This window comes from Ammodytes marinus, assembly GCF_949987685.1.
Source record: "Ammodytes marinus genome assembly, chromosome: 24".
Lineage (NCBI taxonomy): Eukaryota > Metazoa > Chordata > Actinopteri > Uranoscopiformes > Ammodytidae > Ammodytes > Ammodytes marinus.
The window spans coordinates 9,444,732-9,460,980 of NC_137228.1; the positions used below are offsets into that span (position 1 = coordinate 9,444,732).

Genomic DNA, 16,249 nt, shown 5'->3' on the forward strand with positions numbered 1-16,249 from the left:
TTTTTTTTTTTTTACTATTGCCTACTGTGGCATTGCTTGTTTTAATTTATTTGTTCATTTATTTAATTTTTAATTTTTTAATAAAAATTCTCCCATCCATGTCGACTTCTTTCCGGGGTCCGTGTCGCCCCCTTCCTGTCTCCACGAGACACAACGTCTGTCATCCTGTAGAGGGCGCTGAGCCCAAGCCAAAAAACACTGTTGTGTAAAGTGTCGATTGCCGAGTCATGGATAGCTGTTATTTACCATGCGCGCGGCAAGGACACCAGGCGGAGCAGTCCGAGTACACTCGCTCCTTGCAGCTATGTATATGTACACACTCTTACCTGTCTGTCACGTTTTAAACTGTTCTTTGAGGTGAAGCGGGGTGTTAGCCGACTCACTGCTAACTGACTGCTAATAATAGTTTGAGTGGACTCGCTAGCTTCTGTGGAGTAGCCTAACCTCTGTTACTGACAACCTGAGTGCCTCCATTGTCGAGGTGCCTGTGAAGTCGACAGCCTAATTAAGGTAAGGATACATACAAGCAACAACAGAGTGGTAGCCAACTACTAATTATGTCTCGACTGTACCTTTTGTAATGCATGTTTCTAGTGTTAAAGCCTTATAGGTCCATGGTTAAAGCCTATATGCTTTTTGTCCCTAAATGAGTGGGCATACTAGCAGACCCATACAATGCTACAAAATAACTTATCTTGGGTACTTGGGCAACAGCAAATAGGCTATGTTAACCATAAGTACTAATATAAGAACTAACTATACTTTTTAATTTAAAGTAGGTCAAATATATACTTTCTTACTTTATGGTTTAGGTAACAACAATAATGCAAGTTGTACTTGAATGTGAATAGAATTAAAATGTAATCTTAATGTGTTCAGTGTCCTATGAATGTGTTTTTGAATCTTTCATGCCCATAAAGCCACTGAAATTTGAAGAAAATGAAGTTGTACATAGGTCTTCTTAGATAAATAAGGCTACACAAATGGGTTGAATGTACAGTATGTATCAGCAGCAGCTAAAGCAGGTGCAACAGTGTGGACCTATGAGGTCAGCGGCTGAAGTTCACAGCCTAATTTAGCAGAGCCAAGCAAGCAGCCAGCCAAGCTTGTGAAGAAAGCTTCTTGCTTTGTTTGGGGGGATATTTTCCTTTGTCAGAATTCCCTTTCATTTTGTTGTTATTTGATTGTAAGGAATAAAGATGGATATATTATCTGTGGTTCTTATGGTTAATATGTGTCTTTCTCCCCTAGTTGCAAGCAGCCATGGCGTTTCTACAGAGCTACTGCGAAGCCAACTCCTCCATCTCCCGCACCTGGGTGGACCAAGGCATCTCCCCTTGCTTCTACTTCACGCTGGTGCCGGCCATCTTGCTCACCATTGCCTTCTTCCTGGGCACCATCCACTGCATCTTCTACCAGAAGTACGGCACGGCCATGGAGCCCAAGTTCATCCCGCGCTCCCGCCTGTACGGCTTCCAGCAGGCCATCTCAGTCCTCTTATTGCTTCAGTTTGTTGGTGGCACGATATGGAGGGCAGCCATTGGAGGAGAGCTCCCGGGCTATGTGGTGCTCTACGGCTGCTTTTCCGTCATGGGTTGGGTCTGGGCCCTAGCCGTGATCCGCGTGGAGAGGCGAAGGGTCTTGTTAATGGACCGCACAAGGGGCCACAGCGCAGCCCTCCTGCTCTTCTGGGCGGTGGCTTTCGCAGCAGAAAACTTAGCTTTCGTCTCCTGGTACAGTCCGCACTGGTGGTGGAGCCTGGAGAACTATCAACAACAGGTGAGAGGAGGGGATCGAACGACAAATAAGATCCACTTTTTTGAAAATAATTTATGGTTAAATAATAGGTTTTAAACCTTTGGATTTGGTCAGAATATTGTACATAATTGTATTTTTCCATTCCTATCTATTCAGGGTCATATTTTAAAGGTGGAGTCAGTGATTCCGGAGAATGCTCGAAATCTGTGAATATCTCCTCACTATCCGCTTCCTTTCTTTACTGGGTGTGCGCTGAGAAAAAGATCTGGAGTTAATCCACAGCTTAGGCTCTGTAAATGGGCATGTTTACTTGCTACAGTTGGCTCCTTTTGTTAACATACTATTTGTTCCGATGGCCGCTTACAGAGCCTAAGTTGTGTATAAACACGGGATATTGTTTTTCAGTGCACACACGGTACGGACAGATATTGGATCGTGGGGAGATATTCACTGATTATGCACCTTTTTTAAAGTCTTTCTTTTCAAACTGGGTTTTGGTCAGGCTATTGTAAATTCACTGCATTCAGATCACATGCATTGCTTCACAAAGCAATGCAGCCTGTCTTGTTTAAAGTATTACAAAGTTACCCTAACAAAAAAATGGAAGTCATGGTGGCTTGCAAAAAAATCCATAACACTAATGTTGCTGAGTGAGCGCAAGACTAGAGCCTTGCTTCTTTTGCTGAGTCATTGCCTCGTCTGACATTCAGTTCCACAACGCTAGTACACCGTTAACCAATCAAATCACGGGACAAAAATCTAGCCCCTCCCATGCTGAGTCACTCGCAGTACTTTATCTCTGTGTGGTTATATAATTGTAAGCATTACTGGAAATTTCTGTCTTTTTTTATCAATCTTTCCTTAAATTAAACTGTTGTCTTGTTATATGCAGTACTGCTCCTCAAACAGTTTATCCTACATTTTACTCAATTGTATTAATCAATTCCAGTCTTAAGTCCCCCTTTTCAAAGGAGCCTAGAATAAAAAATGTATCATTGATAGTAGTAACTTGTATGATAACATATTGAGTGAAGTTATTCAGAGGCTCTGTTGTTTCTATAATCATTTAAATAATAATTTTCTCACACACAGAGCTGTACATTAATGTATTTTGCTCTGCTTAGCTTAACTCTTGTTTATGGCCTATGAACCCCTTCAGGTGCAGTTTGGCTTGTGGCTAATGCGCTACATGGGCACCGGGCTACTCTTCTTCATTGGTCTGAAGGCGCCGGGGTTGCCGCGGAGACCGTACATGCTGTTGATAAACGAGGATGAGCGTGACGTGGAGAACAGCGCGCAGGTAGTGTGTGTGTGTGTGTGTGTGACGCATGCGTAGCGCTCGCAACTTTTCCCCTTTTTTAATGTGTTGAGGCAAAAGCTACTTTAGTACGGTATTTCAACATTTTCCACAGTGATGGCCCTCTGTTTAACTGTTATACACAATTCAATGCTGTCATTTTCACTTCATGCTGCACATATTTATAATGTTAATCACACCATATCACGTTACCATGTTACTCATTATATCTTACATTATTCTAGTATGTACAGTGATACATGAAATAGGATCACAATTTTATTACTTTGATTTCCATGTACAGTATTTTATTTCATCTACATTTAACTTAACTTTATTATGCATTCCACTTTACATGCAAAATAAAGTTATCTTTACATTGTTTTTACTTTATTTGTGTCCTAGGTGTTGCTCTCTTCACTTGTGTGTTTCTCTTATACATTTTATTGGTCTATATTGCATTGTTGAGAGGAACCAGGGGACCCTAAGAATTTCCATGAAATGCCTGCTGCTGTAATTATTGTGCATATGACCATAAACCATCTTGAGTCTTGGTTATTTCTCATATTTTTCTGCACCTTTTTAGAGCCTTCTGGGCAGAACAGAAGAGAACCAGTCCACGTGGCAGAGCCTCAGGAAGAAGGTTGGCATCCTGCTGCCCTACATGTGGCCCCGGGGCAGCATCTTCCTCCAGCTGCTGGTAGTCTTCTGTTTGGGGCTGCTGGGCGTAGAGAGAGTCATCAATCTCAATGTGCCCATTTTCTACAGTAATATTGGTGAGTGACGTGTCTTTCTTCACAACCCCTGTAGACTCGAATGTTTTTTCCGCCCACTACACTGCTGCAAAATGCCTGAACCAAAAGCTAGCAGTGTTTATTTTATTCGCTCAAGAGCAACATACAAACATGCCAAGGAAAATTTTGTGAAAAATACCCACCGTGTGGCTTTAAAGACAGTTGATTCAATCTCCGAATTTGACTCGACCAAATAAACACATCACAATCACACTCCTTGTTTTAATATTATGTGTTTGTCCCCAATCTCTTAGTGACTGCGCTGACGGTTGGCACCAGCTGGAAGGAACTGGCTAAAATGGTGTGCTGGTATGTCCTGCTCAAGTTCCTGCAGGGCGGCGGGGCAGGTAAGACCCACTCACCAAACTCACTCACACACACACACAAAAACATTTCAAAATTCAAGAAGTTTGTCATGTGCAAAAAATAAAAGAAGAAAAACACAAGTGAAGAGAGCAACACACCTGAGACACAAATAAACAGTGCAGATAAAACATGTAGAGATGAGGTACCCCATATACGGAAATATCAAGTACATTTAGAATGCTAAATAAAACTAAATGTAGACGAAATAGAATACTGTACATGGGAATACAAATAATAAGCACTAGTGAAATAGGATACTGTACATGTAATAGAATAATTGTAAATATAATATACGATATGTACAGATGTAAATTCTTCTTAATAACATTTGAAATATGTGCAGCATACAACATTTCCCCATAAATTATGGCAGTGATAAGGTTTCTATACCCACACCAACACACACTTTTCTTTCTCTTTTTCGTATTTTACCCAGGTGCCTCGGGGTTTGTCAGCAACTTGCGCTCGTTCCTGTGGATAAAAGTGCAGCAGTTCACCAACCGCGTGGTGCAGGTGCGCCTCTTCGGACACCTGCACTCCCTGTCCCTGCGCTGGCACCTGGGCCGCAAGACCGGAGACGTGCTGCGGAGCATAGACCGCGGAACCTCCTCCATCAACAGCCTGCTAAGGTAAAGGGGGCGCCGCCAGATATCACTCCACATTTTCTTTTAGGGTACACACGGGAGTCTAAAAAAAAAAAGTTTAAGTAATGTAAAAAAAGGTATTGCGAGGAACTTTCAATTAATGTTATTTCTTGCAACCCCTTTGGAAAAAAGCAGTTGTGTTTTTACTGGTTCCTGGGTGATGGCACCCATGACAAAGGCATTAAGACTGTATAAAAATAGCATTCTTTGTACTGATGGTCTTGTTTGCTGTTACATGTCATCTATGATCATCAGAGGAAAAATGAGGCCGTTTCAGAAATATTTTAAAGTTCGTAGCACATTTTAATATTCTCAAAATAAATGCCGTGAAAGTATTGAATTTATCTGCATATTATTGAACTTCCTTTACAAAGGTGTTACGTTTTTTAGATAGCCCTTTTTAAATAGTTGGAGAGGGGTTGTTATGGGACAAATAAGCACTTTTTGGAGTATACACAGAAGCTATTTTATAAAGCTAGTGTTACAGTATATCAAAGTGAGTATATTCATTTGAGTTTACAATAAATGTTCTTTTTTTAAAGTTCCTTAACATGCATCATAATTTCCATTATATCCTTTTCACTTTAGCCAGTATGGCTGAGACGTTGGCATTGAATTAAGTATAATAACGTATTACAAATTCTTAAATTTAACTTAGAGATCCCTGTGGGTACCTTTTTTTTTATATACTGTATATAGGTCGCAGGTTTGGAATGTGAAGACACAATTCTCTTCTTTTCTTTTTCTCCTACAGCTATATAGTGTTCAGCATCTTCCCGACCATCGCCGATATTGTCATTGCGATCATTTACTTCATCAGTCTTTTCAACGCCTGGTTCGGCCTCATTGTCTTTGTCTGCATGGCCCTGTACCTCAGTAAGTAGTAGTAGTGATTACTTTACCAAACCAAAACATTCCAAATTTCCGTGAAATATTTTTGGATTTTCTGGTGATTTTTCCCTGCCAGCTCTGACCATCATAATAACAGAGTGGAGGACCAAGTACAGACGAGACATGAACCTGCAGGACAACGCCGCCAAGACCAAAGCCGTGGACTCTTTGTTGAACTTTGAGACGGTATGTCAAACATCTTGTAACTTTTGCTCCATTTGCAGGTTTTAGAAGTATTCCCAGATGTCAAATGGCTTAGAGGAAAGGTGGTTGACCAGTAACCATGAGGTCGCTGTTTTGATCCCCGGCACCGGACAGGAGGGTGTTGGTTGTAAAATTTCAATCTAACCATTGGCTAATAAAGTAACTTAAATTAAATTGTTATTTTTTGTTTTTTTGTCCAACAGGTAAAATACTACAATGCTGAAAACTACGAAACCAGACGTTACGAAGACGCCATCTTGAAATATCAAGTATGATAGACGTTGTGTGGCTTCCAATATTGCTCTTAACAGATTTTCCATATGTGGAAGAAGCCTGTAAATGTATTGGTTATTATAATATCAAGCCAACCATTCAGGCATTGGTCTCACTGCTTCTTTTCTACCTCTTGTCTTTTAGGTATCGGAGTGGAAGACCCAGGCGTCCCTTGCCTTCCTCAACCAAACGCAGAACCTCATCATTGGATCGGGCCTGCTGGCCGGCTCCCTGCTTTGTGCCTACTTTGTGACCGAGGGAAGGTTTCAGGTATTGATGAAATTTGCATACTTTTATGAGTCCGAAATATGATTTTGCAATTGCTCATGTAGCTTATATTCTTCTGTGTTCCACAGTCTTTACTAGAGTTTCTACTGGCCTTGTTAACTTGAACACTAATTAGATTATGTCTTAAAGTACTTTTTTTTTTAAATCCTGTTTATCCTAGGTTGGAGATTTCGTTCTCTTTGGTACCTACATCATTCAGCTGTACACTCCCCTCAATTGGTTTGGAACCTACTACAGGTAAGAAGAGGCAAAAAGGGCTAAAAATGCATTGTTGTCAGCCATAATATAAAGCAATATATGCTTTAAAAGTGTTTGCAAATGTGAATGGATGCTAATAAGTTTTTTTTTTTTTTTTTTATTGACAGAATGATCCAGAATTCTTTCATTGACATGGAAAGCATGTTCAAGCTTTTTGAAGAAGAGGAAGAGGTACTTTTGTAAAGAAGGAGCTGTTTTTTGGTCTGTCTCATCACTGTAAGCATCACGTATATTATGAACCTCTGTCTTATATTCATCAACGGTTGTTTTCTTTTGTAGGTAAAAGATGAAGTGAACGCAGGGAATTTCCTCTACAAGCTGGGGAAGGTGGAGTTTGAGAATGTTTACTTCAGCTACACAGATGGGTTGGTTCACATTTTGATTTTGATAGCCTGGCCACAACCATATTTGCCTAAAGTTTTTTATTTTTTATTATGTATGTTTAAAACTCACTTCCTCAATTTTTTTTCCCGCTGTTCTACAGGAAAGAGATTCTCAGGGATGTTTCTTTCACTGTACTTCCAGGTCAAACAGTTGCATTGGTAAGTCCTAAAGGAATAACTTAAACTCAAAATGTATTCAGCTTAAACTCACTGTTTTCGGTTTGCGACTGTACACTACACAAGAGTTTTGCTAATCTCCCTAGGTGGGACCGTCCGGCTCTGGGAAGAGCACCATCATCCGCCTCATCTTCCGATTCTATGACGTCCAGGGAGGCTCCATTAGCATCGATGGGCAGGATATATCAAAAGTAAATGTTTGGCACCCACCAGAACTAGTGACATGAGATTGCAACGTAATAAAAAGCTTAATATAGTGCCACAAGAGATATATAACAAATGCTCTCCTTCATTAGAAGGCACTGTGAATCATTTTATGTGCAGATGAAATCTCCTTGCTTTTATAAAGTATAAATTAACTCCTTTTTTATGTTTCCCTTAAGAATTATTACCTGTGTGTGTGTGTGTGTGTGTGTGTGTGTGTGTGTGTGTGTGTGTGTGTGTGTGTGTGTGTGTGTGTGTGTGTGTGTGTGTGTGTGTGTGTGTGTGTGTGTGTGTGTGTGTGTGTGTGTGTGTGTGTGTGTGTGTGTGTGTGTGTGTGTGGCTCTGTGCCTTCTGTGTGTGTAATTAACCTTATCCCTTTGTGTTGGTGTGCCTCAGGTGAAGCAGACATCTTTGCGCGCTCACATCGGCGTGGTTCCCCAGGACACTGTGCTCTTCAACGACACCATCCGCGACAACATTCGCTACGGCCGCATCTCGGCCAGCGACCAGGAGGTGGAGGAGGCCGCCATAGCTGCCGACATACACGAGAAACTCCTGACTTTCCCTGAAGGTAACCTACAGTATACAGTAGATGAACCTCCCTCCAAGTCAGCAAAAACAGCAGTGTTTTATTTGTTGTTTAACCAATGCCTCAGGTATATATAGTGGAGGTTCAAAAGTAATTTAAGAGATATGAACACACATTTTTCTACCACCAACCTGTATTTTTCCCCCCTTGCAGGTTACGATACTCAGGTGGGGGAAAGAGGTCTGAAGTTGAGTGGAGGAGAGAAGCAGAGGGTGGCCATCGCCAGAACGATCCTCAAGGGACCGCAGATTATCCTGCTGGATGAGGTAAATATGTCAATGGTCTAGAGTCATGTCTTTATCAGCGATTCTGGAGAACACTTGTTGTTAAAATCAGTGAATAAGTAGAGATATCTCTCCACATGATCCTCTACCAGTCTGTAATGTGTGTGTGCAATGACAAAAAATCGGGTGTTAATACACAGCCTAGGCTCTGTGAACTGCTATGCAAACAAAGGGGGCCCATCGTAGGTAGACAGGTAGCAGATCGTGAGGCGATATCATGGATTTTGACAATTTGATTTTTTACAATAAGCATTCTACGACATCGCCGACTCCAACTTTATACAACTTTAAGCAACTTCTTTTGCTTTCAATACACCTTGACTGATTGTTATTGCGGTTATTTCCGGGTTTTGAAACAACTGATGTCTCTCCGCAGGCCACATCTGCACTAGACACACAGACGGAACGCAACATCCAGGCCTCGTTGGCTAAAGTCTGCACCAATCGCACTACGGTCGTTGTAGCTCACAGGTAAGAAATCTGCTAGAAAAAAATTTAATCTATAAATGTTTTTTCTATAGGCTTCTTTAGTTACAGGAAATCAATGGTTTTAGCTAATGAGTTCTGTAAATTCCTTTTTTTAAGGCTGTCGACCATAATTGGAGCAGACCAGATCCTGGTTATCAGTGACGGCAGGATCGCTGAAAGAGGACGGTAAGTGTTTCTCATTGACATATTGTCTTGACTGTCAACTATACAGTATTATGCCTCTTTATTGACTAAACTCTCACTCTCTCTCTCTCTCTCTCTCTCTCTCTCCATCCAAGGCATGAGGAATTGCTCAACAAGGGCGGCCTTTATTCAGACATGTGGATGAATCAACAGCAGGCCCAGGACTCTGATTCCTCGTCAGACACTGAGGCCAAAGACCGCCAGTCTGAGAAGCTACAGCCGCCGACCACCTCTGCAGGCCACCACAACCACTGAATGTATATTTTCAGTTTGAAAAAAAAAAAAAGAACCCTACATTTTGATCTCTCCCCCTCCTCTTAATTGTAAAAAGGTTGGTAGATAGGTAGAACATTTTATTTATTTATTTTAGAATTTTTGAAACTGAATGTACGCTGGCCAGTCATGGGAGGAAAAAAGGGAAGGTGCAAAACAAAACGGAGTACGTTTGAATGCTCTGCTACTGTTCAGATGTGTCCAAAAAAAAACATTAGTTGTGACCATGTCCCTGGGTTTTTGTGTAGGAAAAAAGTATTACCGCATCATAAAAGACTGATGTGGGAACTTTCATTTCATAAATTCAACAAACAGCTTAATTACGACACTACAGAAAAGAAAGTGCATGTTGTCTCTTTCCTTCATCCTGGTAACGCCGTGGGTGTGGAAAATCTTTAGTTCCTGAACTTCTCTTTTGCATTTTTAATTGTAGAACTTTTTAATATTGTGTGTCTTGTTTTTTTGTATATACATTTGAGTTCTTAGTTTGTGCAATCTGATTGTCTGCTGGAAACAAAACAGGCATTTTCTGTTTCCAAGAGGAACTTTGGATATTCTAAGGCCTGATTTTAAATTATATTGAAAGACACAAAGATGAAAGAAGTAAGTCATTAGAAAACAACAATCACAGCCTCAGTATTGCATATGTTGGGGCAAATGATTCTCTTGATTACTCGATGAAAGCAGTTGAATGACAATTGGTTGGTGTACAAGCTGTCAGGGATTTCTGAATTTTGTTGTTATTTAAAGTGATACTTTTTTTATTGGTGGTAAGCCTCTGTATACTTTTCAATCAATAAGATAAAGTGAAGTGTGTTGCTCAATGCTCATCTGACTATTGTGTCTTCAGACATTTAGTATTAAATGAATACATCAAAAGTTATGGTAAATTTTGTAAATAAATGTGATTTTTTAAAAATCTGTTTTACACAGGGTTATTTACATATAATGTATCATCACAATCATGAGTTCAATGAAAAAAAACATGTCATTGAACTCAAGAGCCCATGCATTTATATTACCCACCATTATTCTTACTAAATACAAGTACGTAAAGTCATATGGGTTTTCCTATATCTACCTCATAAAAGGTATCCCTCATGAATTTCTCTTTTTGTAAATATTCAGTTTTTTTCTTGTACTGAAATAAAATTCAAAAACAAAAGTACAACTGTTTTCATCCCTAACAACTGATGCTATGTATTAATATAACTGTTAAAAACCTTCATAGAAACGTCGTAAGTCAGTTAAAACGACAAATGTGTCATTCGATTTTTTTTGTATAGTAGCCTATTGCTACAGCGTCCCCTCCCGTTCCGAGCGTGTGTGTGTGTGGAAAGGTGGAAAGCGAAGCAAACAGCTGGAGGGTTCAGTCGTGACGTCACTGGCTGTCCCCGGTCAGGGCGTGTCTCTAGCTGAGCGCTAAATCAGACAAACATACAGACTGACGGGCGGGGGTGTCAGGCAACGAACAGTCGCTTTTTCTACATTCGGCTGACTAATGCTTAATCTACAGTAGATATGGATTTCAACGCTTTATTTAACGAGAAGACATTCGAGTTTTCGGACTTCCAGGAGTTCACGGTATGTTGTTGAGACACTATACGTCGACGTAATGCTAAAGGCGCGCTAGCTGAGGTAGCTGACTTCCATGTCAGATGGGGAAGTTAACATTGTGTTCTTTTACGAATGTGATGAACGAAGACGTTACCTAGCTTTCAAAGTAGCACAGTTACTTTGGTAATTTGTACAAATAAATATACATGTCCATGCTGATTTCCTGTGCCCTTTAAATTATAAATGCAAACCGTGAAGTTACGTAAGCCCAAATAGCTAGCTAGTGCTTCTAGTTTGTTTGCTAACTTGCTGTTATTCTACACTCACTCCCCGCTGACAAGCTACGGGCCTAGCGTTAGCTTAGCCAATGTTATACAGCACGGTAAATGCTATCAGTAGCTGTAAACAACGTAATTATGTATCGCTTACTAATGCTGGTTGAAGCGTATAACGTGAAGTAGTTACAGCCTTCCAACTTGGCTATCCTAGCTGCTTCCTAAAGATAATGTAGCTAATGTTATTGCATGTTGTTGCAGTTTCTTCCTGGACACCAGAAGTTGAGTGAACGAGTGAGAAAGCGACTGTACTACGGCCTGGACAAAGACGTTTCTCTAGATGACCTCTCGTGCCCTGTTACAGGTGAGTCAAATATTAGCTTTTAACAAAACTTAGTTTAGTTAAATAGTACAAATAACGAACCTTCACAAGAAATACTGGACGTGTAAGTCATTTGTATGACTTTGTATATAAGTCGATGACAGGAAAAAGATGATTTTAGTGTTACAGTAAAACAAAAAAATTGGGACAACTTCAAAGTTCGAATGAACTTAAATCGAATATACAAGTTCACTTTTTATCTTTTCCTGCAGATATTGCCGTGGAAATCTTCCAGAAGTCTGCCCCAAGCCCCATACGAAAGCTTCAAAAGAAATATGCATCTCACGTATCCAGGTTTGTATATTCCACGACGCATGTATGCATAGATTATATATAAAAATAAAATAAAAAACTTCATGTAGCACTTGCAGCCATACGATAACAACTCTTTTTGTTTTGTTTGTTTCAGGGAAGCTTGCATCTCTCCGTGTGCCATGATGCTGGCTCTAGTTTACATCGAAAGGCTCCGACACAGAAACCCCGAATACCTTCAGAAGATCTCCTCCTCTGACCTCTTCCTGATCTCCATGGTATGTGTGTCACGTTCAAAGGTCATGTGTTGCAATGTTAATTCTAGCATGTTCGCTGCTCAGTTCAGATGAGAGGTTGTTCCCAGGCAGGTTATTGCATTGCCACACACTAATCTCCCCCTTTGCATTAGATGGTTGCCAGCAAGTACCTGTACGATGAAGGAGAGGAGGAAGAGGTGTTCAACGATGAATGGGGGACGGCTGGGAAGCTGGACGTCAAAACTGTCAATACTTTGGAGATGAACTTCTTGAACGCCCTTGTAAGTTTGTGTGTCTATTTGCATGTGACGTGTACTTTAAATGATCATTCCTCCTCCAACCAATCGTGTCCTATCCTGTAGGAGTGGAGCCTCTTCACGGAGCCGAGTGACTACTTTGACATCCTGAGTCAGCTGGAAACCAGGTATGTGGTCAGCTGTGTAAGGGCGGTTTCACACCCGACAGTCCGCTTCCTCTGTGAGCACCAAATGCGAGAATGATACATTTGTTCGTTTTATCACCAGGTCCGAGTCTCTTTCAGGGAGAGGAGTGCACTGCAAAAATATTGATTTTGGGACTTCAATTTAAGTTAATAACAAATAAAAATAATAAATGAATATCTTAGAGTTCATTGTGCCTGTCATAATGTAGGCCTATTAAGGTAAAACATGGCTTGTAAAAATAGAGTTAATAAGAAAATAAAACGTAAATAAATGGGGAAATTATCACACATCACACTATTTAAATAGTTTTTATTTTATACATACTTTTACAGTTACAGACGTAGTAAGTAAGTAAGTGACTAAATTAAGTTTAGATTTAAAATTCCTATTTCAGTTTGAAAAATATTGGTGTAAAGCTTCTTTAAAAAAATTCTTGTGTTTATGTTTTATTTAAATCAGCATTACACCATTTAATTTGAGGGGGTAGAAATGAAAATTCCGCGCTTAATATCGTATTGTGATATCAATCGCAGTATCGTATCGTACTCAAATTTCATATCATTACATCCCTAGTCAGATGTGTCTGGGGCCGGAGCAATAATATAGTTCCAGAACTACTCTACAATTGGTCAGAATTTCCATGCAAAGAAACTACAGGAAGTAGATTGTCATCCTCATTCCGCAACGCGAAGCTTAGCTAGCTACGGTAGCTTGTTTGGAAGCTTACTGTGATCACCTCTTTAACAAGGTCGCGGTCCACTTATTTGGTGCAGACCTGAGTACGATTGCTGTGTCCTCACTTGCCCAAACCAACCGCAGCGAAGGTGGAAAACGAACCTCCAGTTAGATTCATTCGAACCAAACAAGGGAGGTGTGAAACCGCCCTAAAACTCTCACTCCACATTATACTAAAATAGTGTCTGTAAGAAATGCTGCTCCCTAAAAAAAAATGAATTTCATTCAGTGTTGTAAAGGAGAGTGAATACTTTTCCTACCAGTTTGTGTAAAGCGTATTTCTGTATCCAAAGCCTGGCAGAGCGGCAGGGGATGAAGCGCGGCTGGTTCACTTACACGGACCTGTGTGTGTTAATGGAGAACTCATCTTGGAGTCAAGCGCTCACAGCCATCTACCAACACTTTATAAAGGTGAGTCAAGTATTTCAGATGTATTTTCAACAATATAACTATAAAGTCAGAACTATAAATAACAAATTGGTATCATTATTGCCAACACACCACGTTTGATCATCAAATTTCTCTTTTGTTTCCCCTTAGGTATCCTGTATGCTCGGCATTGTCTATCTGACCAGCGTTGCGGGCCTCATGGCCACCAGCACTGTGCTGCAGCAGCTCAGTGTGGCTAGAGGCATCAGCCAGCCCCTGCTACCTACTCCACCTGAGATTAGCCCCGCCCACCTACACACTCCCAACATGAACTCACAAGCTCCGTCTGCACCCCAGCAAGTCCCCTGTTGTGTCCTAGCCAACAAGAGTGTGAACCAACCAACCGGTTCCACTGGAATCGACACGCACAATGGACAAACTCCCCCATCGGCCTCTTCCTCGCAGACCTCTGTGCTGTGTCTCTGGGGCTCTCTCCTGGCTTCTATGGGCCACATACATCCGGACACTCATTCTCCCCACACCTGGTCCACCGCCTCTTTCTTCTGCCCCGGCTGCCTAGCAACCCTTCCTCCTCTACAGTGTGGTCTCAGAAACACCTCAACGCTCTTAACACACGGTCGCCCGGACAACCATCTGCATCCTGCGCCGTGGCTGGCCTCCAGTCTCCTGGGAGGGGCCGACCCCAGTCTGAACTCTGGTCTGGGGGTTTTCCCCTCTGTCAAGCTAGGACCCTGCCACCCTCAGTCCCTGTTACCTGTCGACAAAGCCCAAGCTCTGCTCATGCCCGGCTAGATACTGGCTAACTGAACTCCACTGCTGTCGAAACATGTAGTAGTGGAACTCTGGAAATTAAACCAGCACTTTTTCATGTCATGTTTCAGTTTACTTTTCCAGATCTAGAAATACAGATGTAAAAGGCAAGAGGAAATCGGGCGCAATTCAGACTATAAGTTGCCATAAGTAAAAATGCCATATTCTTCAGTTAATGATCTGTGGCTTCTTTAATAGCAGAGAAGACCTCAAGGAATTTGAAAAATTATTTGATCATAGTTTGATTTTTAGGGCTACAACCACACGGTTTTGAACGCATGTATCATTGTTTGAAAGTTTGGACCTGTCAGGTGGTGATGGAGGGCCCTTTTGATAAGTGTGTTTTGAGTTATTTTATCGCAGCTGTCATGTTGAAGTTCCTAAGAACTTGTCAGGTTGGTGAAAGTGTACGAAGGTTTCACAGCATATCTGAAGTTTGAGATTATTGTGTTAGTATGGCAGTGCTCGGTGAGAAGAAGGGAAAAAGACCAGTTTATTCTGTCTACAAAATGTTGGCGTATCCATATATGCTTATTGTTACCATATATTTTTCCATTTATGCATATGGAGCTTTACACCAGACATTGGCTATACCCAATGCAGCAAGCACTGTTTTTGTACAACAGATAGTTTGTTACTATTTGTGAAACAAATAGTATCCTCTTCTTGTAAACTTACCCCTTTTCTATCTAGGAGAACGCATCAAAGAAAGGGACCATTTAAATACAGACTCCACCACCTCCAAACCTCAGTGTAACTTGAGTCATTGGCCACACAGAATTTATACACAAGCTCTTATTATTATGGTCATTTGAAGCTGAACTTTTTTTTTTCTTCTTTTTTGTCTCATTTATTGTAACATAATCTTAAAGCTGCTGTTTTCCAGCTACAGGGTAATGTTTAGCCAAATTCAAGCAGGTTTTCCTTGGGTTTCATGCGATTTCTGGTTGGTGTTTTTGAAGTTAACAATTTGAATATGACATTTAACTCATTGAAGGCTAACGTCAGGGTTTTTTTCCCGTTGTTGATACACTCTTGACTTTGCACATCTGGCTCAGTTTTCATCGTTACCAGGAAGTTCACTCCGTTATTACACCGCACAGTGAAGTATTTTGAGAAAAATATATTTAAAAAACCTTTTTACAGTTCCACATGGTCCCAGGATGTTTTTGCTTTGTGAGTGAACCTTTTGACAAAAACACAATGCGCATCTGAATTTGATAACATTTTGAAGCACTGCATGAAGCCTTTTCATTTTGTACATGGTGTAAAATGCAAATATTGTACAAATCTGCAGGGGTGTAAAACAATAACTAATAAAGAAAACATTTCTTTGTGACATTTGTTTATTATGGTCTGTGTTAACAACAAAGTCTGTGAAGTTTAGAACTAGCAATAGACCCTAGACCTTTACTGTATGTCGCCTGACATTTACTCTATAGACAGAAAGAGTTCATGCCATTTTGATTTCTGGCGTATCGTCTGAAACTTTACCTTCTATAGGTTCTATAAATCACATCTTCAAAAGATTTAACTAAGCAAAAAGCTCCACCTCGTGTCTGTGCTGCAGCCAGCAAATGAATATGATTCGAGGTGGCAAGTTGTTACAGCACAGATTAGGATTGTGCCCTGAAAGGTCCTTGCATTCCTCTTTCAAACAGCTGTCAAATGGAAGGTGTTGGTCAGTTTTACAGTTCTGGAAAGCAGTCGTCTGCTTTTTGGCAGCATGCATCCTGCAGCAGTGAACTCTCCCCGTAAAGGCCTGTGCCAGCTTCTTTTACCCCTCCCCTCTA

General features: G+C 40.8%; 2 protein-coding genes across 2 annotated transcripts; both read left to right on the forward strand.

Moving 5' to 3' along the window:
• The first annotated feature begins 289 nt into the window (after positions 1 to 289).
• On the forward strand, positions 290 to 10,450 carry abcb6a (ATP binding cassette subfamily B member 6 (LAN blood group) a). Its single transcript, XM_080052814.1, has 20 exons — positions 290 to 510; positions 1,252 to 1,779; positions 2,918 to 3,058; positions 3,642 to 3,831; positions 4,104 to 4,196; positions 4,652 to 4,844; positions 5,614 to 5,735; positions 5,827 to 5,936; positions 6,158 to 6,223; positions 6,372 to 6,497; positions 6,676 to 6,752; positions 6,881 to 6,944; positions 7,053 to 7,138; positions 7,258 to 7,315; positions 7,420 to 7,524; positions 7,934 to 8,108; positions 8,280 to 8,392; positions 8,787 to 8,881; positions 8,996 to 9,064; positions 9,178 to 10,450. Exons 2-20 carry the CDS (start codon positions 1,264 to 1,266, stop codon positions 9,335 to 9,337), a joined length of 2,559 nt encoding a protein of 852 aa, XP_079908940.1. The 5' UTR covers positions 290 to 510; positions 1,252 to 1,263; the 3' UTR covers positions 9,338 to 10,450.
• A 332-nt stretch (positions 10,451 to 10,782) lies between these two features.
• Positions 10,783 to 15,753, forward strand: cnppd1 (cyclin Pas1/PHO80 domain containing 1). Its single transcript, XM_080052715.1, has 8 exons — positions 10,783 to 10,939; positions 11,449 to 11,551; positions 11,782 to 11,863; positions 11,979 to 12,099; positions 12,231 to 12,359; positions 12,441 to 12,502; positions 13,550 to 13,667; positions 13,797 to 15,753. Exons 1-8 carry the CDS (start codon positions 10,877 to 10,879, stop codon positions 14,436 to 14,438), a joined length of 1,320 nt encoding a protein of 439 aa, XP_079908841.1. The 5' UTR covers positions 10,783 to 10,876; the 3' UTR covers positions 14,439 to 15,753.
• The last annotated feature ends 496 nt before the right edge of the window (positions 15,754 to 16,249 follow it).